This window comes from Falco biarmicus, chromosome Z (assembly GCF_023638135.1).
Source record: "Falco biarmicus isolate bFalBia1 chromosome Z, bFalBia1.pri, whole genome shotgun sequence".
NCBI classification, from domain to species: Eukaryota; Metazoa; Chordata; class Aves; order Falconiformes; family Falconidae; genus Falco; species Falco biarmicus.
The window spans coordinates 12,190,644-12,213,555 of NC_079311.1; the positions used below are offsets into that span (position 1 = coordinate 12,190,644).

A 22,912-nucleotide genomic window follows, 5' to 3' on the forward strand; every position below is an offset into this window, starting at 1 on the left:
TTTTTACCGAATCAGTTACCCTAGCAGTGTCACACAAAGAACTAATCTGGGGTGAGTTCACTCTGTGGGTTCAGATGTGTTCCAAGAAGCAAGCAATGCACTGGCAGCATTTGTGCCAGACTGGATACTGTGTCGCTTTATGCAACCCATGTGAAGCCAGCAAAACCGTAAGAAGCAGTCATACTCAGATGTGCAGACATTTGCCTGATTCAGGTCACATGAGTACTTCTGGATGAGTTCCATAGTGCACTGATCTGATATTAATGATTAGAGAAGCAGGACATGAGCTAAACTCTCACACATACCCAAATCCATCCACGTATTTTTTTACCAGCCACTGTGTGTAACTTGAACAGGTTCCTCAAGCTCTGTTGTAGTTGTGTGTTTCTCTTCCTTCACAAAAAAGTGTGTGCAGACACATTTTTTCCTCTCTAACATAATAGTAATTTGTGACTGCTATTATAATAATTTTGCAGCAGCAAAATTTGGTGGCTGTCAGCATTACTTAGCTTGCCGGCTTATCTGGTCTCAATCCCATGCTTGTGGTCAGCTATGCAGTTGCTCTAGATTATAGCTGGACATTGTTTTGTTTGATACTTAGTCCTGGAGTGGATATGAAGGTGATGTCTTAGCTCATATGCAGCTCAATAAGCATATGGTTCTGCAGTTTCCATGACAAAGTCCAGTGACAGTAATTCAGCTGCTTTTTCACCATACCAAGGTAATAAGCCATGAAAAACACAGGACAGCATGCCCACCATGGCTCTTTGACTTCCGTTGCTTGAAGTCAACATGCATCTAGGACGGGCTCTGTCTGGTTTTACTGAAGTTGAGCTGACACCACTTCATATTACTTGCATTTTTGCATCGCGTCACTTGAGAACCTGGTAGGGTTTGTAGGCAAGATGCAGGTGTTTTGTGTGATTTCTAAGAACCTATTGTGCCATACTGGATGCTGTCTGTAGTTTTTTGAGTTCCTCCATTCAATTATGGTATCTCATTTAGTGGATTTACAAATGGCACTTTGCTGATGCTATGCTGAGAAACTATTCCATGGGATTGTAGAATCATGGGTAATTCATCTTGGAGGGGACTTGGAAGTTCTCCAGACCAACCTCCTGCTTAAAATGGGCCATTACAAGTTCTGGCAAGGATGGTGAAGGGTTTATAGAGATGAGTCTCTAGAAACTTCCAAGGATAGAGACTGCACAAACTCTCTGGGCCCCTGCTTGACTACTTGAGAGTCCTCATCATGAGAATGTACCACTCTGCACTTCTCTTGTTTCAATGCAGTCTGGCCTCTGCTCAGTTCACAGTCTGCCAGAGCCCAGGGCCATTCCCCCAGAGCTGCTGTTTGGCCCCATTGACGTTTCTGCTGGGGCTCTGCCTGCCCAGGCCAGGGCTGTGCCTTGCTCCTGCCTGACATGCATAGGGCTCCTTTTGGCTTCTTTTGCCTGGTGGGTTTCAGTTGAGTATTGTTCCACTCCAAGCATTGTCTTCATACGCTTACTTGAAAACTTTATCATGGGTGCATTTTTTTCATTGGTTTTTTTGTTCCATGTTGTGAACTGGAGTTACTGTACAGCCCCAAGACAGAGCAGCAGTGTGGGTTTCCAAGGCAGGCTCAGTTTTGAGGGGATGGTAACCAACTGTGTAGTCATCCTCAGTAATCATTTCTTATTGACATTTCTATTAATGGAGGTTATTGGTTGTGGTGTGGTTTGGGACTTTTTATGTGTTTGTCTTAGTGACTTGAGACATGTCAGAGTGGTTTCAAGATAATGCAATAAATGATGGATGCCATTTTCTTAGAGATTGAATAATCATGAAGCTCAGGCCTGATTTGTTTATAATAGGCCTGCCTTCTGGACTGGGGATGATGTGCAAAGTTCAATGTAGTAAAATTAATGGTGACTCTTTCAGGTTTTTTGTTTTCTTCCTGTCAGGTCATGGAGCTGCTGGTTCATCTGAATAAACGCATCAAAAGTCGTCCAAAAATTCAGCTTCCAGTAGAGACATTGCTAGTTCAATATCAAGATCCCTCTGCAGTGTCCTTTGTCACTGTAAGTGTCTGTTCTTCCAAGAACAGTTACTGATTTACTTGTAACAAGCAGAATATTTTTTGAAACTCTGTTTTTAGCTCTGTCATTGTTCCTAGCAAGTGTGTTATTGTCATGAGGTTGATGTTTTAAGAGGTTTTTTTAAACTAAACTAAACTTGATAGTCTGTTTTGGGTTAAAATTAGTTTCATAAAGCAGCTGCACTATTGATTCTGTCCAAAGTACTGGTAATTGTGCTTGATATTTCATGAATGCGTGAATTGCCCTTGCTTGTATTTGTAGAGGGTCAATTCATTGTTAGAAGCTCCCTTTTGCAAACTAACCCTTATCCTGATACATGCAGGATCCGTCTTATTTCAAACATCTGTATTTCTCTGAACACCTAAGAACCCATATTTTTATGTGTTTTTAGGGTCAGGAGCTTAGCCAAGGAAGAAAAGATGAAAAAAACCCTTATTTTATAGATGGGGAAACTTTACTAGATGGATTCCTTCAGTGTAGTTTAAAGAGTGAAAATAGTTTAAAAAAGTTTTTGTCTGTGAAGACAATTTTCATTTCAGCTGTGGTAGATCTATTGCAAATGACCATCATGAAAAAAGTGATAAAATCAGAGGCATTTTTTTTTGTCCTTCTCATTTGACTGTTCGTTCCTAAGTAGCATAAATGGAAAACATAGTGTCTTAGAAACTGATGGAGAAATATTTAGATTTTAAGCAGCAGTAACATAGAAAAAATGTAATACTGTCTTTAAGCAAGTGGATTATCTGGAGTTCACCCTTTAGAAATAGCTGAGGGCTTCTAGAATGCATGCATTCTGTAGAGCAGTAAAAAAAATAAGATCTTGTTTGAAGATAAACTGTGCTTTTGGCTGGGCATGTCAAAAATCTGTTTTCATTCATGTATCTGAGTGATGCATGTTGTTTTGTGCCATGAGGCTTCATACAATTTTAACAAGTGCCATCTGCAAAGAAGCATCATACTTCCCACTTCAACACTTGTTTCAACCAGGTCACTGAATGCGTAACTCTTATCTCTACAGTTCTTGGCTGAATTTGGATCAACATGGCAACAGTTAGGTAGTCCAGTATTCAGTATGGCTCTGCAGTGTTGACCTATCACTGGGCTGTGTTTGGATTGCATTTTCATGATGGTACAGAAACACATTTTCAAGAGAAACCTTGCCTATGCTGCTGACTTTCTATTTATTCAATACTGCTTTCTATTTTGTTTCGGAAGTAGATGAGAGGGAACATTACATTTGCTTTCGTTGAAGCTGTTGCTCAGGTAAAGCTGGTTTTGGTGTAATTAGCAGCAAATAAGAGAAGCTAGAGAAGGTTTTTGCACTGTTGTTTTCATCCTTTTAAAGTGGAGGTTTAGCAGGACGTACTCAGAAAACCCTTTCTGAATTTTCTTAGGTTTTCTGACTGGGTTTTGCTGAGACTCCCCTTTAATAGCTGTTATGAGCCTTAGAATTAAGAAATTGGTCTCCCAAAACATACGTTGTTTCCAACACCAAGTTATGTAACACAACATACAAAAAGAGTTTAAAGAGCAGGTATTTCTTTTGCACTGTTGCAATACTACGTGCTTTTTCTACTCCTTTAGAATTTTACCATAATTTATGTTAAGATGGGATACCCTCGTCTGCCTGTGGAAAAACAATGTGAATTGGCTCCAACTCTTCTCACTGCAATGGAGGGGAAACCTCAACCGCAGCAAGACAGGTATAACTACTTATCCTTGGAGTGAATTCTGTTGGTATTGTTTCAATAAAATAAATTGTATCAATTGTTAAAAGATTATTTTTTTTCTCCCCCTGTGATATCCTAATTGTTTAGGATGTTCTTGGCTGGTGCAGTTTGGATCAGCAAGTCAGTAGTTTGTGTGGTACAAAGAATTCATATAGTCTAATGTTGTAATAATATACAGGATCTTCAGCAGCAGACTCCCTGCATGATAAGAAGTCTGTGTTGTAACAGATATGCCTGTCCATATTCCCCATCACTGTTCATCAATTTCTCATTTCCCGCTTAAGGCCAGACCTTCACTAAATCCTCTGTCCAGCAACAGGAACAGCAGTAAATGTCTCAGACTGGCTACTCTAAATTGTGAGATAACCAAAGTACTTACTCACTTGAAACACCAAGTTGTAATTAAAAAAAAAAAAAAAAAGGCTGAAGTTGGGAACTGGTGTGTACAAAGAACTTTGAGAAAACTGTTCATTATGGACCTGATTCTTACTTACGTTGAGATGAGTTTCCACCATGCTGGCACTGGAAAATGGCATAAAAATCATATCTTCATTCACTGTATGTCACTATGACAGTGTAAAGCTAATTTTGAAATGACCTTACTGAAAGGTCTTGCAGTAAAATCTTGCTTCCATTCATGAGAACAGTGTGAAAATACTTTATTGTCTTCTCAGGGACCATGGTTTTGCCCTGTCTGTGAAAAGCAAGTACATGAGTGAAGAGATGGGAAATTTTACTATACTGGTATATAATCAGTATATTCATCTGTGAATATATACACCATCTGCAGATGGTTGCCTGTGTGCATGCATGCAGACATATATGTTCTATTTTAAGAACAAATCCTAGTTTGTCTTCTGCCTTCCATTTTTAAATGCATCAGGTAGCAAATAGAGGCCACCATATTGTGAATCAGTTTGTCTTTTGTTAACCATTTTTTTGCTATTAAGGACCATGTTTGTTGTTAAGTTTCTCTTTTGAATGTTAAGAATAAACAGATGTGTTTTTTTTAAATGGTTGCAGTAAATGTAATTGTTTTTCAGCCTAATGCATCTTCTAATACCAACCCTTTTTCACATGAAATACCCTGCCGAACCACTGAAAGCAGCCTCTTACCCATTTAATCTTGCTGAAAAACCAAAGACTGTACAGCTGCTTTTGGACTTCATGTTGGATGTTCTTCTTATGCCTTATGGGTAAGTAACAGTTAATCCAAGTCTTCTCTAGTATTGATGTGTTCTTTGTGTGTGAAACATGAGTTGTACCTTGGGAAACTCATTTAAAATAAGCTGCTACTTCCTAGCTTGAATGAAGCCAGTTACGAGTTTCAGTAAGACACAGAGCAGGACCCTAATTTTAAGAATGGGATCACCATCTTCCTTATTTAATAAAATGTCTTTTTTTTCTACTTAATTAGGTGTTATGCTGTTCTGTCCTTGACCTCTTTTGGGATCAAAGTGAAGCTATGAGACACGTGAACTATCTGTTAAATAACTAAATCTTTAAAATAGAAGCCAAATCAAAATATGTGCTCATCTTCCTGCAGTTGAGTTTTAAGGCTTATTCCTCCAAGGTCTTAAGCAAGCATAGTATCTGAAAACTTCTGAGTTCCGGAATTGAACCTTTAATAACAAGATTTGTCTTTCATCTGTCTTCTGCTGAAAAATGTTTTAAATGTAATGACATGTCTTGGTGTGAGCACTGTTTCTGAGAGCAAGAAGGATTTACAGAGCAACTTGAATGTACTGATCACTGCTTGTTAGGAATCTTATAGTGTCTAAAATCAATGTGTTCTCAAAATCTATTTTCCACCAACTTTTCTAGTGTCTTTGTATTGCTAGGGGGAGAACAGGGGGTTTTTTGACAGTGCATTGATTCCCGTAGGATTTTTCTGAGCATCTAATTTTTTTTCACCCAAGTGGATTAACCTAAAAGAGTGACTTTTTGAAATAGTGAGCATCTGATGTTTCTCATGTAGCTTTGCTGGAGGCCATGCTCCTGTCAAGCATTTCAGGGGCCAGTTCCTTACCATTTGAGTGTGTAGAGACTTGCGTCTTACAGTTTAAAATGCCTAGCTTGCTCCTCTGTTCACAGCTCACGTTCTTTAGTTTGCCCAGATTTATGCTTTTAGCTTCACCCCCACACTGCTGTGGCTGTTGTTTCAAGTACTCAGGGTTTGCAGTGACACTGCATTGCCTTCCGTGCTTTTGTACTCTGGCCAAGCATGACAAGTTCTTAAATACTCAGAGACCATGAGGGTAGGAGTGAAGGTTTCATTTTCTTTCCAGAAGGTGCTCTGAGAGCGTCTTCAGCTAGCGTGTGGCTCCGGATGTCTATCTCCGGTGAGACAGCCACTTACAGCTAATTTATGCCTGGTAGAATTTGCTCAATCATTGCCAGTCTGCATGCAGTAGAACAACCCTAAAACCTAACTGTAGGGCTTAAAGCCCATCATCAAGTTAGTGTTTTAATGTTTTAACTAGTGACACTTGGAATGAATGTTTATCCATATTGATGAGACTGTTTACTTCCTTTTGTTACCTGTGTGCTGAATGCAGTGCAGATTATAGCTGTCTGGAGCAAAGTAATTCTTGCTGGTCTCTGCACTACAGTTTTGATGCCTTAATGTGTTGACCAGCTTCCAAGGATCCAGGGAGAAGTGGAATGGCTTTTGTGGAGTATGGAGGTGTGCATAGTGCAGCTGGACTAGCCAGGTTCTGAGAAGACTATGATCTGTAAACTTAACCTTCATGGTTTTTGCTTTCCTTCCCTGCCCAGCACTAAAATTGCCATTTCCCAATACATTATTCTTTTTTTTTTTTATATCAAGGATTGTTTCCTGCCACTTCATTGTTGCATATGCTTCATTATTTCCCTTGTTAGGTTTGCATTTTGTATAGAAATCATACCAAGTGTTGTTAAAGCCTGTAGTACAAGTTTATCAAATGTAGTACTGTTTGAGCAGTCACTTCTAATACGAAAGAGATCTTTCTTTCTGCTTCGTAACCTGAGAACTCTTTTCAGAAATGCCAGTGAACCCTTCCCTTTCCTAACAGGTTTGTTTTCAGGCAGTTAAAATGAGATTGTTACGGCTTTTGCAGAATATGCTGGGATAACTGGTAACTGAGTCTCAACTAAGTAAAATTCTGTCATGTCAGAGCCATGGGATTAATTCAGGAAGAATATGTAAAGTTGGACAGATTATGTTTATTCCTCCATTCCAGCTTCTAATAGAGCTGGCAACATGGGTTGGTAAAGCCTCTAAAGAAACTTCTTTCTCACCTGCTTAGGTTCGTATTGAACGAATCTCAGAGTCGACAAAACGTGCCCTCGGCCCAGGGCTCTTCATCAAGTAGCGTGGGAGGTCCTGGAATCCCTCAGCCACCTCCAGGGATGAGCTTTTATGCAGCTAAAAGGATAATTGGAGATAGTCCGTGGACACCAGAGCTGCTAGAACAGGTACTTAAAACTGCAGGGCTGGTTCTTGACGAACTGGGGTTGGTAACAGAGATCGCTACAGGCAGAAGAATGTAAGGCTGGTGGGAGAATACATAACTAATTCTGATCAGGCCTTTTGTTGCCCAGAATAAATTTATTGATGGACTTTGCATGATGCCGTAAGGAACTTTGTTATAGTGAGATGGGGTGGGAGGTGCCAGCAGTTCTTGGAGCTAGTTAGGAGGCAACTGTGACTGCAGCCTACTCTTGCATTTTCCTCCTAGAGATAGTAAGGTTGCAAAACTCTCTCCTGTTGATGAATCATCCTTATTTAGTAGAGAAGTTGCAGAATATCCCTAATTGTAATGCTGATACTTTGCTGCAGGTGACTGCTTTGCAGGAGGCAAGAGCAGGGTACAGCTGAAGAGATGGAGAGTATATGAACTTTTCCTTACCAAGCAGAAGCCATCATTTCAGACAGCTGCACTGCTAGTGCTACCATTGCTGTAACGTAATGCTTTCTTGTCAAGTAACTGCCTTTACTTTCCCCACTGTTGAATAGTGTAAGCTGGGGATTGTGAAGTTCATTGAAGCTGAGCAAGTGCCAGAACTTGAAGCTGTTATACACCTGGTTGTAGCCTCCAGTGATACAAGACACAGTGTTGCCACCGCAGCAGACCTTGAACTAAAGAGCAAACAAAGGTACAGATTTGGATGTTTGGAAATGTTGGTGCTAGTGTTCCTAGGAGAGCTAGCTGCAATTAATGTAGTGCTCCAGAGAGACTGTGCTCTGAAAGAGAGAAGGCTGCAGTCTCTCTCCCTGCATACCTGCAAAGCTGCTGTGTATCCACACAGGGCTGGGAATGGTGTGGCTCACAGTCTTGTAGCTGGGAACATCACCTGGCTGTGAAGCTGGCAGCTTTAGCTGTTTTCAATCATCTTTGGTACTGCTTTTGAGCCATTTTCTTACTCCTTCGTTTCCAAATTACCTTCTGTGGACTATAGATTGTCAGTAAGGCATTATAAGTGATTCACAACTGGTCAGCTTACCTATATTGTCTTTCCCAGAAAAGTATACTTTCATTTGATTTATTAAGGAGGTAAAGAGACTGTAACTGTGAAGTGGACTATAGTCTAGGAAGCTTGGCAGCCACCGTTTTCTGCATTATTAAACCTTTTGCTCATCTGCAGTCCACCTTTCGTCAGCTACAGACAATGCTTCTGTCTAACCCATCAAGAGGCCAGAGTAATAGCTGTGGTACTATTTGCTGAGTCATTGATCATACAAGGTTTGCTGGCTCATGTAGGAGATTTGGAGCAAGAGAGACCTGCCTTTGAAATGTGCAGATGGCTTCTGTATTACTACAAGTACAGGGCTATTTATCTTGGAGTCAAATACGCAATGGGAAATCTTCTCCATTCGAGTCTATTCATGTGCCTCCATTGTGGCAGTGGAGGTGATTCTAGTAGGTGTTGCCAGCCTGGTTAAGGAAGGCAGTCTCTCCTTTGCTGCTTGTCTCATCTTTCCCTTTTTGTTGGTATTCTTTCTTTGCCCAGAGAGCAAATTACATGTGTAGGCAAAATGCATGTTAATAGGCAATGTTCGATGTCTTTTATGAGAAAAACCCTGCTACTTCCTAGCTCACTTGTTCACAGATCTGAAAGAAAAGAGATAGTTTTATCTCTTCCACTTCTTTTGAAGCATGCATGTTTAACTTCTTGTTTTCACTGGGGTGTTTTTTGGATGTATGTGTGAGTTCCAAACAGTCTCATCAATAGCTGGCATTAGATGGTTATGTATTAGATGTTTAAATGGATGGAGAAGCTTGTTAATGGATGACCATTCTGTATTTAGTCAGTAGGCTACCATTGTTTATATGTCTTGTTTCAGTGGGAGAGAAGGGAGCATGTAGGTTTCTCACAAATTATTTGGAATTGTATTGTCATAATTTGTATGTGAAATTTGTAATCACATTCTTCATGATTATATATTATGTTCATGTGGGAGGAGTGATTAGAAGTCAAACTAGATCTATTAAAACTCAGCAAAGAATATGAATTTGATGTGAAACGTTATGAAATACATATTTTTAAAAGTAATTGAAGGTCAGAATCACAACATGTTGGTGTTAAATATGTTTTTTTCTTTAGTTTAATTGACTGGAACAATCCTGCTATCATCAACAAAATGTATAAAGTGTATCTTGGGGATATACCACTGAAAACCAAGGAGGTAAGCCTTCAAAGTGCCATACCTGCTTAATTTGTGAAGCTTTAATTTTAGTTGCCTTATTTTATTTGGAGAAGACACAGATTTCTTAAATCTGTCACTTCCTTTGATTTCTGCTCTCACTGAACATTTTTGCTGTTGAATAAATTTTCTTTCTCTGTCCCAGTGTGTTCTGATTTGCAATGGAAAGTAATTTAGCTAACTTAAAAGTAGTTGTCCAGTGATGCTCTGTATTATTTGAACTCTATTTCTGACAGGGATCTGTTCTGAAACCAGAAATGAAACGAGAGTCAGTCAGCACCCGTGTTAAATTAAAGATAGTTCCTCATCTTCTGCGATCCAGGCAAGCTGCAGAAACATTCCCAGCTAACATTCAGGTAATGTTTACATTGCAAAGCTGCTCTTCCCAATGAGCTTGATATTACAGTTCCCTTAGTACTTAGGGGATGGAAGCGCTGTTACTGATGATAGTGTTTAAAGAAGGGGAATTAGAAAACCTTTGAAAGTGAAGCCAGACCTTTCTGATCTGCTCTTTATTCCTTTTGGCCAGGTGGTTTATGATGGACTTTTTGGTGCAAACACAAATGCAAAACTGAGAAATCTGTCCTTGCAGTTTGTGCATCATATCTGTATCATGTAAGTATTTAGAGAGCGCAGTGGTTTTTTAGCTATTTGTCTGGAAGCCTGTTTACTACCTGTGTAAAACTCATAGAAAGTAGGGTTTTTTTCCTTAATCCTGAAATCTGTGTGTGTGTGCTTGCACACATTAAAATGTAATTTCTCAGCTTAAAGTTGAGGAAAAAATGAAACTGACAGTATATACCTAAAAGGGATGCAAAAGATAGTATTTTGTTTATTCTTGTCTCTAATTGCAGTTGTCCAGAAAGTAAAATAAAGCCGTTAGGCCCAATGCTTTTGAACGGACTTACAAAGCTGATCAATGAATACAAAGAGGTAAGCTGAAAGATTCTTTGCTGTAGAGCTATAATTCTTCATATGAATACAAGCAAAAGACAAATACCTTTATGATGGAAACTGATAAAGTGTTCTTGTTGTTGCCCAAGATGGCTATCAAAAGATACCTATTAAGAAATGTTGAAGAGAAATAAATGCTATAAAAGGCTATATAGGAAAACTGTTTTATTTGTTTGACAGCTATGGATAGGTGTTTGGACACTTTGCAAAGTCTCATGAAATCGACATGTTGGTAATCTGAAGAGTGAGGGCACAGTAGCATCTTGCTCTTGTTGCTCATTACTCTGGTGCATACAGGGGCCTCAGCTCCAGGCATACATCCTGTTGTGATAAGCAGCTGTATAGGCCTGCTTGTAATACCTTCCATCCTCTCTGTCCAGGGATGGTATTGCTGTGGGAACAGTGTTACAAACAAAACTGCAAATGCCAGTCTGGCCTGAAGAAGTCTTTCCGCTGCCGTTTCAGAAGGCAAATTCCCCACAGTACCCCTACATATATCTGACAAAGGGCTGATGTTGCAGATCACCTGCTGCAGCTTTGATCCTCTTGCTGGTTCATTTGAACTGTTGGTTGTGACCTTCTGGCCTGAGTCGGTGTTCCAAAGTATAGGCCTCCCCTGCCATTGGGAAGGGCATGAAAAAGGAATGTTCAGGAGGAAGTAAGCCCACATATAAATGTGCTGCATTGGTCATCTGTAGCATCTGTTGTGCAGACAGCATCCTATGGGTAAAGCTGCTGTTCAGGGCCAGCAGAAGGTTTCTGTGTCTTTGCTACTGTTTCGTATACTTGCTGAATCTACTTAGCTGTCTCTTTTGAAATAAAATGTGATTAGCTGAGACCAGAAGGAAGATTTACATTTTGTCACCATATGCAATTTTGTGTTTCTGCTGGAAAAGCTTGCTCCCTCTGTTCCTACCTGATGCTTTTATTCTCAGGTATGATTATCTTATGTTCCAGGATTCTTTATCCATGAAAACCTATTCAAGCGCTTTGAAGACAGAATTTAAAGTAAATATTTAATTATAAAAGATACGCCATTATATTTTTCTGGTTTTGCTGAATTTTATTTATTGTTTTATCATTCAAGGATTCAAAACTGCTGTCAATGGCATATTCAGCGGTTGGAAAGCTCTCCAGGTAACTGAAGCGCCGTTTAAGCACTGGAGCATTGCATAATTTTTCCAGAGTAATCTGTTGATTTATCAGCAGCAAGCTTTATGCCACCTGCAAATTGAGTATACAGTGCAGAGAAAAGCATTCTTCTGGTGACATCTCCAAAGATGCAAAAAGAAATGTTTTAGCCAATAGTTTCTCTAGCAGTGATTAGTGGCTGCTCATGAATTATGCACAGAATTTAAGAAATGTTCCATTTTCTGGATTGTTAAAAACGTCAATTTAAGGAATGTACAGCAAAAAGCAGAGGGCATAAAGCTAGACAAGTGACATGTTTGGTGATATGCTGGTGATCTGAAGGATTGTCCGTAGAATACCTCACTTCCCAAACTGTCTTAAGTGTGGGTATACTGCTCCATGGTGGAAATGGATAAGATAGAGCAAACTTTCTGTGCTGACTTTGCTTTGTTTGGCAGTTAAAATGTGGGATGAGGGGAAGACCAATGAAATGTGAAGCATTTCAATGTAAAAAACCCAAAAACTTCATGGATTAAAATATCTCGTTTCAGCCGAATGCCTCAGCTGTTTACCAAGGATATAGCACTGGTACAGCAGTTCTTTGAAGCTTTATGCAAGGTGGGTGCTCATGGTGTTTTGGGAAATTATTAATATTTTATGCTGGTTTTGCTTAATTCTTGTTACTGTATGCTGTAAAGTGAAAACTCTTGGTTTTGTACTGCAGGAAGATGCTGATACTAGGCTTGCCATTCAGGAGGCTTTGTCTATGATGGTTGGAGCATACAGTAACTTGGAAGGAGCCCAGCGTACCCTGATGGAAATTCTTGTAGCTTCATACTTAATAAAGGTATTTTCAGTGGAGTCAAAATTAAGTACCTTTAAAAAAGAGCTATTTGTTGTTTTTCTGTTTCCTGACACTTCCTGTGGTGTATTTTTGGAACAGGTCTCCCTTTTCTTACTGAATGTATTGGCTGATCTGGGAGAAGGGGGTTGTGTATGCTCAGATGAAATATTTTTAATATTTGTGGCTGCAAGAAGAGAGACAATGCAGTTTTCTATTTGTGTTCTGGTTTGCAAAGAAACAAAGCCATTGTGATTACACTGTGTGTCTCTCATAGTCTCCTAAGAAAACTTTTGAGAAGTATCCTTACTTCAGGGACTGTATCTTGTGAAATACTTTGTGAAAGCAAGAGCTTGGTAGAAAGGGTCATTCACTGCTAAGTGGGGTTTTTAGTGTGCTGCGAGATTTCTAACATTATAAGGCACCTGAGAACCTCCCCAGGAACTCAGCCTTGAGACACCAACCCAGAGGAAACCACACTTCACTAACGCTCTTACTGAGTGTCATCTTGTGTTCAGAATTCCCCAGAAGTCTGGGTTTTCGGAAAGAGTAGGTGTTGCATACTCTGTGCTTGCATGTGTTCTCAGGGTGATTGTAGAGGTATTTCTAGTGGTTGCACTAGTAACTGTGTAAGAGACTATTTTCATGCTGATGACTCTTTTGCCTGGGTGCTTGAGCAATCTAAGTCACTAGGCAATACCATTTTGAGACTATCTGAATGCAGCAAAGAGAATGACGACCCTAACCTAACGTTTCTTTTCCACCTCTGGCTGTGCTGCTCCTAAGTGCAGATCTGTTTTGTGTGGATAGATGATGTATATCATTCTTCATTTCAGCACTGCCTGGCTGGGGCAGTTGAGCTGTCTAAGAATTAGTGATAGCCCTGATTTGTGATTCAAAAACACGTGCATGTATCAAACATTTTATTTTCCACTTGTATATGTTTATATGAGAAGCTAGCTTTTGTTTTCCCTGTCTCCTGCAATATGAAGAGTTAGCAAGAGCAGTGTCTCAAAATGTCAAAATTCTTTGGGTCATGTTCATACCAAAGGACAAAGCAGATGACTGATGATTTAAAAGGGGAGAATGCAGGTCGTTAGCATGTTTATTTTCAAACTCAACAGTATGTTTGTGTCTTTTTTTCTCTAAGCCTGAAGTTCAAGTACGTCAAGTGGCTGTGAAATTTGCTAGCACGGTATTCCCTCCAGATCATATCCCTTCCAGATACTTACTCCTGTTAGCTGCAGGAGACCCGTAAGTTGTTTTAATTTTCACACACACACACACACACATTTGCATCCAGTATATATTTGGATGAAATATAAGTGCATCTGTATGTGTGTTCATATGTACATAAAAACTTGCTTACTAAAATCAAGTATGATGATTTGGAAATTATCCTTTACACAGGGGCATTCTGTGACAGTGTTCTGTAGAGGACTGTTGCTGTGCCTTATGGTAGTCTTTGGCTTGGATTCTTGTTTCAGATGAACCACTGTCACTAAAGCACTTCATGTTAATGATCAATTGCAGTTGAGAAGCAAAAATGCATTAACTGAAATAATCTTTACAGTGGCTAAAAATTATTTTTTCCTGGCAAATTCTATCAGTCTGTTTTTAGCTTGAGTCAGGAGCATGCATCTGTGAGAGCTGCCACTCTGCTGAGGAGTAGTTGACTCATTAAATTACAGTAGTAGTTTCATCTGCCATTTTCTGTTACTGCAATTTAAGTGGTGGATTTTTTTCCAGCTTACTTAATTGCTTGGGTTTTGATGTGATTAGCTATTATGTAACTAAGGAAAGCTAAATAGATCAATTGCAACAAACTTTTCTGTCGTTGCAGTGTCAGCACTGTTTCAGGAGTTGACCTTCTGCTAAGTAGATAGTGATAAACCTGACAGGTGTCAGCTGAAGCTTGAATATAGGAAGTGATGGAGAGGAGGAGCAGATAGGAAAAGAAGGGTGTGGTAACCAGGAACCAGTGAACACTAGCAGGATGTAAGAGGAGCAGAAGTGGGCTTATCCAGCCTCTTTTGTAGAGGCCACTCATCACTATCCTTTTTCTTACCCTTCTAAAATAAACAAATCACTAGAAGTTCTAATGCAAGCATTTTTTCCCTTCCTTTCAAAAAAACCCACTTCTTACTTAAAAAGTGTTATCTCTCCCCCAGCTTCCCAAGATACCTTATTGCCCATTACAGGTAATTTGTTCTGTGCAAATAACACCTCTGTCTTATCTTTTCTTCTGAAAGGCGGGAGGAGGTACATGGAGAAGCCCAGCGGGTGCTGAGAACATTTCCTGGTAAAAATGAAAAGGAGAGTTCTGGGAAGCAGATGCCTGCCTTCCCTGAAATGGTCCACTACATTCAAGACAAGGTACAGTGCTTCTGCCCCAGTATATAAAAGTACATGCCTGATGCTCAGGCTTGTAGTAGGTGTGGTCTTCCCTTCCCTGTATCCATCTCCCTCACCTCCCCCACGGAATAAAGTTAGCTAAAGTCACAGTGAAGACCACACATAGTATTGCATTGGCAAGGTTAGCTAGCATTCATTGTTACCTTCTGCTGGCCATAATTGCGAGAGATCCAAGTGTTAGGTAACAAGGAGGCAGGACCTTTAACAAAGGCATTATTTTGCTTTGGTGCTGTTGGTGCAGAAGATGTGTGGACTGGGGAATCCAGTGTTCAAGAGTGATAATCCAGTGTGTTTCACAGTTTGCTCACAAACATGTTCTTGAAGGGATAGGAAGATGGCGCTCCAGCTGGGCTGATGAAAATTAATATTGCACATAAACCAAAAAAGATTCCTGGCTAGGAAAGGAGATGCTGTAACAAGAGAAGAAGTCTGGTTTGTTGACTTAAAGGCTTGATTATTTATCTTCATTGAAATCTGTGGAAATAATGACCATGTAAATAACCATTCACGAGTCTAGTGGAATGATATACTGAAACCTGTACTACTGAGTTTACCCTCACTGTTTGCACTGAGAGATCATCTGAAGAAGTGTTAAAATGTAGTCTGTATTACACACCTATGTCTGTAGTAGCTACGCTAGGCTTATAAGCTATAAAGGTGATGTGGAGGGTCACTGACGGTACTTCTTTTCCCTGTGATAGTCTACTTTTGTTTTTTTAAAAATATCAGAAGTCTTAACGTGTTGGAGCACATCTGGCTTTGCAAGAGCTCTGTTGTAGCAGAACAGAGATTTCTTGTGAAACACGGTGTACTCTGCTGGTGTACACAGTATGTGAAGCTTTATGAAAAAACTTGCTTTTGTCCAAAATACTGGTTATTCAAATTGATACAGAAAAATTAAGAAACAAAGATTGAGTTTTAGGTAACACTATTAAATGCCTGTCCCCTTGTAGTTAATTTTTTAATTTTCCTTGACTTCTGTAATGTCACTAAATACATATGGATCAGCCTAGTCTAATCACTGCTGAGAAAAACAAGATTCCCTCACTCCTGGCTGAATTTTAAAATTTTTTTTCTTTGAGCACTTTTCAGATCTTCTTTACATGTCCTGAAGGCATGTTAAAAAATCTTCAGAGGTACATTTCTTTGGTTAGTTGTCTTGAAGTGTGAATTTTCACATACGAATACTCTGCGAGTGTTGAAGATGTTTAAGAAGTTTGTATGCTTTGCTTGGCACAGTAGACCAAGATGCAAAAGGGCTTTCCTGCATGCATTAGCATGATCCTTGTCTCCCTCTGCAAGAAAGTGTACATGAAAGAGTAGGACCTGATCTGCATGATATGATGGGAATGTATTCAAGAGGGTCATCTTCTGGTTCATTAATTCGGGTTTTCATGAATTTTTCTGGATGTCATTGCAGTTACAGTGCAGCAAAAGACCTGAGCATGTTGAGATGTGAGGATCTGTTGACTTCTGTGCGACTACCTTGTGTGTTTATTCAGATGCAAGGCTTCCTTGCTGAATCTAGCCCTAGCACTGATGTGCGTATCACCTAGAGAATACAGACATGCTTTTCTGCAGTATTTGTAGTGGGTGTTACTGGAAACCTTCTGCTTGGATGGTTTTCTGCTGGAATACTCCTGCTTGTCAAACCTCACATTCCCATGGAAAGGAGTTACTCATTTGCTGCAGTGGCCTTCTACCTAGCAGGTGGTAGGGTCTGGGAGGCTCCCTGGTTTTGGCTGGTACAGCACAAGTTGCCCAACTCTTGGTACTGGGGAAGCCTGGCTGCTCTGCAGCATCTCCAGGCTGAGCTGCTGTCTCCAAGCTTCCTGGTTGCCTGTCAGCTCGGATGCCTTAGAGTTTGGAAGTTTATGAGGTATTTTGGTTTCCAGTTCTAAAGCACTTCTTTTTTTCCTGGGAGGAAGAAAGAATGTTGTCCTCGTCCAGCCTCCCATGCCGTTCCCTCTCGTGAATTCAGAGTTTCTGCATTCTGAGTTGACAGGGACATAAAGTTGGTGGACCTAAACTGTACTATTCAAGTGCACTGTGCCCTTCTTGTTATAGAACTGTTGTACATTTTCAGTTGCTAAGTGGAGGATAAACATAATTGCATCAGCAAAATTTCCTTGACCTTTCCAACATCTCTGCTGTTCATAGGTCTGAATGTTCCACTCTTAATATACTCTGTTTTTCAGGCCTCTCACCGAATGAAAACTCCAGCTAAATATATGACTGGAACTGCAGCATTGCCTTTCAATCCTGCCACATTTGCAGAGGTAATTGTCTGGATTTACTTCCTCAGATATGGTACCGTTATTTATTTAGAGGACAGTATAAGAAACTAACATTTACCGTAAGTTGCCCTACATCCTGAAATTCTTCTTAGAGACAGATGTTGGGATTAACTCTCCATCTTGTATCTGTCTGTCCTTGAAGGGCAGTCTGAACAGGATTGTCATGGAGGATTGAGAGGAATGTTCCTGAGAGGGCTGCTTTCTGCAGCGTACCTAATATAATAGCTTGTCAGAGGGAGAAACTGGCAATCCTGTGCAGAAGTCCCATTATGCTTCTTGAGGCTGTTCTTTTCATAGCAGACTCCCTGGCTTCAGTGATGTGTAAACACAAATTCAGATGTGATGCAAGGTCTGTATTAGCAGTGTGTTGGATTGCATTCGTATACATGCCAAATTAGTGCGCGATACAGGCTGAATTGTCTGCAAGGTTGCATCCGCTGATGGTAAACCAGAAGTCTGTGTATAATTTAATCTTTTGAGAGTGTTGCCAGCACTGTAGGGTTGTCTGCTTACGCAGGTGTATTGCCTTAACTGGTCCTAAGATTTGTTACGCTTTGTATTTGTTCCTGTCTCCTGACTCTTCTGTCTAGATTTGATTTAAAGAGGAAACTGTCTTGTTTTGATTACATTAAATACAGCATATTCCATGCTCTTTTATTTGGTCTTCTCCATGGTTTTCCAAGCGCTCATGCACTTGGTATCCTGTGTTTTTCTCTTCTCTACTTAGATAGTTCTGTATCTGCGGATGTGTCTTGCTCACAGTGCAGGTGTCGTGCCAGCCTCGCAGAGCTTGGCAGATATGCAAGATCATGCTCCAGCCATTGGACGTTACATAAGAAACCTCATGTCTGGCAACCACATCTCTTTCTCTTCCTCCTCCTCTTCAAAAAGTGCAGAAACCAACCCTGTACATGTATATATTGGCCTTCTTCAGCAGGTCTTAGCCGGTGTTGGAGGTAAGAAGCTGTGTGCAGCATCATCTTAAAGAAAAAGTCTTCTATTACTAGAAATGAGTTGCCACTCCCAATGCTTTGAACTTGGCTGTAGCAATCACAGAACTGTGACATTGACAATATGGTGAGAAGTTTTAACTTGTTCCTTTATATGCTGCTGTGTAGGTGGGAGAAAGCAGGACAGTAAAATTACAGCATTGCTTGACATAATGCTTTAAAATTGTGAGGCCATTGCCTGTAACAGCTTCCTCACCAGTGAATGCTATGTCTTCCTCACTCTGATAATGGCGCATCTGTGACAAGCGTAGTCTTAAAGTGCTGGAATACCTTTAGAACAAATTGCTACCAGAATGTTTGCTTCTGTTAGTTTTTCCTAATATTTCTGAGAAATACTGTACCCTGTTCTTCTGTTTTGTTTGTTATCCCTAGTGAATTGCAAATGAGTGCTTTGAAATGCCTCATACTTCTTAACCTCTTTTTATCACTGATTGTTAGGTTGTTGTAAATACTGCAGTTGTTTAATAACCTGATTCTTTAATTACTTCTTAGGTTTGCCAGTCATGTATTGTCTTCTAGAAGTTGTTTCAGTGTATCCAGAAAAACTAGCCACTAGATTTGTAGACAAAATGGATTGGATAAAGGTATGTTGAAACTTCCCCATTTTTTTGTTGTTGTTTTTTGGTTTTTTGGGATGTAGAGGGTTTGAATTAGAAAAAATTGGCTTTCTCCTATGGTGGAATGGAGTATTATTTCCAAGCATGCACTGAATTTGAAATCTGGTATTTCTACTTACAGCACCTCATGACGTGTTATATATAGCAGGATAGGGAAAATTATTTTTTGCTTGTCTGCTGTTACTGATTTTCTTCATCGACCTACATCTTCTTGGGTAATCTATGTAATTGATCTTGTTGGTATAGTCAGTCAGTTTTCCCCCTTGGTAAGAAAATCCATTAAACAGCAAAAGAAAATTGAAAAAAGAATTCTGCACATTTTTCAAGGAATTGTTTAACAATGGGAATGTTCCAGTGGGAAGATGTGAGTGGTTTTGCAGAAAATGAGATTAACTAGATCTCTGTTTTAGAGCCCTTTCTGTGGAGTTTTGGGGTTTTCTTGGTTTTTTTTTTTTATTGTCCTTGAACAAAAAAAAAGGGATAATTTGAAGTCTGCGTGGGAATAAACCAAAGTGAATTCTCCTTTCCCTAGATTGTTTTCTCAGGCAACTTAATGTTTTTGATTTGCTTCAGGCATCCAGGATTTGCTAAGCTCTTGCAGGTTGCCTTTCATTTCATTGGGGGAATCTGGCAGAAAAAAATACTTGGTCAAGTTAAAGAAAAATCAGAATATGTTCTAGTAATTTCTCCTGCTCCTTTCTGTGCTGCTTCGGACTGTATACAGTTTATCATGTCTCAGTTAAATGCAGGTATGAACCTCAAAGGAAAGGACTTAAAATCATTCTGCTTTTCAGTATTGCTCATCATTTGCAGAAAACCCTTCTTTTTCTTTGATCTGGTGTCCATTTGCAAAATTCAGCTTCCAGGAGTGGTAACCGATACTACCTAGTTCCAGAAATACTGTTGTAAATCATCTGTTGTGTGATATCACTTTGCCAAGTGGAAGGAACAGTTCCAGGAGTTTGTCGGCTACATGATCTGATGCAAGTTTTGAGATGAAGTTAGAGTTACGTTTTCATGCCTGCCAGATCTCATTTCTCGCTTGGCTCATTTTTGCCGCCTTTGTGGTGGCCCAAGCCATTCAAATTTGGGTATGAATTTTTTACATGTGATGCATTACACCTCAAATTAATGACAGAGGTGAGATTGTATCTTAACAAATGACCTGAGGCTTCCCAAATTCAAATTTTCAACAATTTAAATAATACAACGTCTAATATAAAGTGCATAAATTGCATTGATAGCTGTGCTTTCCTGGACACTTTTTTTTGTCACCATTGGATTTAACTGGTTTAACCTCAGGTTTTTTCCCCCTTTGATTAATAAAAAGAAATGGAAGCCTCCAGTAGCTCAGGAGAAATAGTTTCTTTAGAGCTTTTTTTAGCTCAGTATAGGTGCAAAATGTGGAAGCTCATGTCTGAAGACAAAACTTGGCCAAGCATTCAATTAGCGTGTTTTAACGCAGAACTGATGGGTAGCCCTCTTGTGGCTAGTGGTAACCATCCTCCTAAACACTGAGTGTGTAATGAATGCTTTGCTGAACTGAGTACTTTGTTTCTTACTAAATAATAATGCTGTCAGTTTAAAGAGTGGTTTCTGAGTTAAGTACTACATGTGTAGCTGCATGACAGTTGTGCTTGTATATTGAAGCTCTCTATGAACAGGTGGTATGAGAAGCTGCTTCCATATATTATGTTTCTTTTTAAAAACTCCTGCAGAGCCTGATGAATACAAACAAAGAAGAAATGCGTGAGCTTGCAGCCCTGTTTTATTCTGTCGTGCTGTCTACCATGTCTGGAGATGAGCTTAGGACCTCCTTGGAGCAGCTGATCAAGATGACAAAAGACAACCATGTAACTACCTTCCTTTGTCTGCTACTTCTTTGATTTCCTCATGTCATGTAACTAATAAGAAATCTGAATCTCATAGTGTGCCCAAGATGTATTAGCCTTAATCTGAGTGTAAAATTAACCAGCTGACTTCCAGTTGGCCTGTGAGAAGGGATTTTTGTTGTAGGTGAGTTCAGCAGATCTTTAAATAAATTAATCCCTGAAGCTGTTGTTAAGGTCAGTAGGAAGGTTTCCTGGAGGCAATTCCTAAGCAAAGCCAGCACTGTCAGATATTTAACCAATTCTAGCCAGCTAAATATTCCTCATCCCATTGAGTGGCAATAGATCACACTGCCTCAGTTTACCAGTTCCTTATTCGTGAGCAACTACAGGGAACCCACAGAACTAAGAAAATGTTTAATTTGTGAAATGTTTAACTCCCCCATCCCCTCCTGAGCCATAAACGCTTCCTGGCTCCTCATTGCCTCAGGGTCTTGTCCTGCCAGCAGCCCTTGCCAGGTGAGGGCTGGCTTCTTCCCTCCCACCCCACATGGACTGCTCAGCAGCCTTCTGTTGCTGTGTCGCTGCATGGTGGGTTCGCCAGCCTTCTCTCCTCGGGCACCCTCTTCCCCTCCCTGTGATCCTCATCTCTGCATTTTGCCACTACAGGCATGGAGAAGGACTCCTGAAAACAAATCAGGCAGGTTTCTGTGCTGGTGTGTCTTGAATCCTGAAAGGCAGGGAAAGTAGTAGTATTTTTAGGTTACATTTCCCAAAGACGTTTTTATATCAGTCTCTCTGAAGGACTGAACAGGCCACCATATTACATTGCAGGTAGCAGACTCAAATGTTGACTAGAGGTGCTGATCACTTTGCTGTAATTAGCAAACACAATTTATTTTAACTCTCTCAAAGCTCTGTCTGGGAGCTAAAGCCCTGTCATTGTTAAGATTTACGTGAAACCTTTTGCAGAAACTGGCTGAGAATGAAGAGAGATGTCAATCACGAAACAAAAAAAGCAGGGTGTTCCCATGCATTTTTGAGTTTGCGTCAGTTAGAACTCTGTTTTGCTGCAAGTGTACCAAACCAGTTGAATCAATACAGCCAGGGGTGGGTGGTGGTGATCTCTAGTGGCTCACTGCAGTGAAAATGAGTAGCCGAAGTGAAGAGAGGGGAAGGACTCATCTTCAGCTGGCTTTGCAGCTGTGAGACCGCGACAAGGAGCAGTCCCTGCTGGGCAAGCTAGTTTCAGGATTCTGTCCTGGCAGCCCAGTTGCACTGATGCAACTTTTTGCAGGGTTGTGATAAAAGCTAGGTAGACTTAACTAATCTGAGTTTTAAGTTCCTGCCCCCTTCCTTGTGTTTTTTTAATTAAGGTAACATGTAAGTCTCACAGCCTTATTTCTGCACAAAATCTTTTTGCTAGAATTCACCTGTAGGAATGAGCACCGTCATTAGATAGTCTCCACACTAAATCAGCATTGGAGAAATTAATGTTCTTGACATTTAATTGCAATAATTAGGTTTCACAGTCTGTGGCCTACCAAACTGTGTAGAGGCATTGCCTTCAGTATTTATAGGCCAAGTGTGTTCTTGTTCTTAGCAATGCAAATCTAGACTTAATTTCCCTTTACTGCTTTTTACCAAAGGGCACATTTTGTCCCCTCAATCTGAGAAGGTCCAGTTATTAAGTAGAGACAGCATAGTTTTAACTTAGTTCACCTTCATAAGTCTTTACTTACAAATCAGGTGAGTTGGATTTTTTAAATGTGATTGTTGGGGTTGGTTTTTTTGCCTAGCTACCAAAAGGTAGGCTTCAGGAATGTGAGTGCTGGTGATAAGTTCTTAATCTGTCTTCCTAAGCCTCTTTTAAGCCTTGTTCATTTATCTTAAAGGACTCCATCCGTCAGAGATCACTAGCAATATCAAACTCTCTGTTGTTGCGTTGTGTGTTAGTACTGCATTATTCAGGATGCCTTCTCATCTGGCTTGTCCATATATGTTTTTAAACTTCATGCAAAGGGTTACTTACTTTGACAATGAGGTTTTCTGCACTGTTGGTGTTGTCTGTAGAGCCCGGAGGTCCAACACGGATCCTTGTTGGCTTTGGGATTTACAGTAGGAAGGTACTTGGCTAAAGGAAAAATCAGAACAATGGAGCTACATGACATAGAACACCCAAACACTGCAGTGATGCCGGAACAAGAACAACTCATAAAGTCGACAACAGAGACAATAGGTAACTTCCTACTTAAGACTGCTGCATGTAACAGGTTTTTTTTTAACCACCCCAGACTGAGGAATTTTCTAAGGTGTTC

At 40.1% G+C, this 22,912-nt stretch overlaps 1 protein-coding gene across 3 annotated transcripts in view; it reads left to right on the forward strand.

Annotated features, from left to right (window-relative positions):
- The window catches only part of ECPAS (Ecm29 proteasome adaptor and scaffold), a 71,679-nt gene that overhangs the window by 19,226 nt on the left and 29,541 nt on the right, over positions 1-22,912 (forward strand). For all 3 annotated transcript variants that reach the window (XM_056323681.1, XM_056323680.1, XM_056323682.1), the window contains exons 3-21: positions 1,947-2,063; positions 3,666-3,784; positions 4,855-5,007; positions 7,102-7,270; positions 7,812-7,951; positions 9,401-9,482; positions 9,737-9,856; positions 10,030-10,115; positions 10,355-10,433; positions 11,542-11,591; positions 12,137-12,203; positions 12,310-12,432; positions 13,577-13,680; positions 14,679-14,802; positions 17,040-17,120; positions 17,866-18,094; positions 18,641-18,732; positions 20,484-20,618; positions 22,668-22,833. In XM_056323681.1, the coding sequence (XP_056179656.1) occupies positions 1,947-2,063; positions 3,666-3,784; positions 4,855-5,007; positions 7,102-7,270; positions 7,812-7,951; positions 9,401-9,482; positions 9,737-9,856; positions 10,030-10,115; positions 10,355-10,433; positions 11,542-11,591; positions 12,137-12,203; positions 12,310-12,432; positions 13,577-13,680; positions 14,679-14,802; positions 17,040-17,120; positions 17,866-18,094; positions 18,641-18,732; positions 20,484-20,618; positions 22,668-22,833 (2,236 nt within the window). The remainder of the gene's footprint in view (positions 1-1,946; positions 2,064-3,665; positions 3,785-4,854; positions 5,008-7,101; positions 7,271-7,811; positions 7,952-9,400; positions 9,483-9,736; positions 9,857-10,029; positions 10,116-10,354; positions 10,434-11,541; positions 11,592-12,136; positions 12,204-12,309; positions 12,433-13,576; positions 13,681-14,678; positions 14,803-17,039; positions 17,121-17,865; positions 18,095-18,640; positions 18,733-20,483; positions 20,619-22,667; positions 22,834-22,912) is intronic.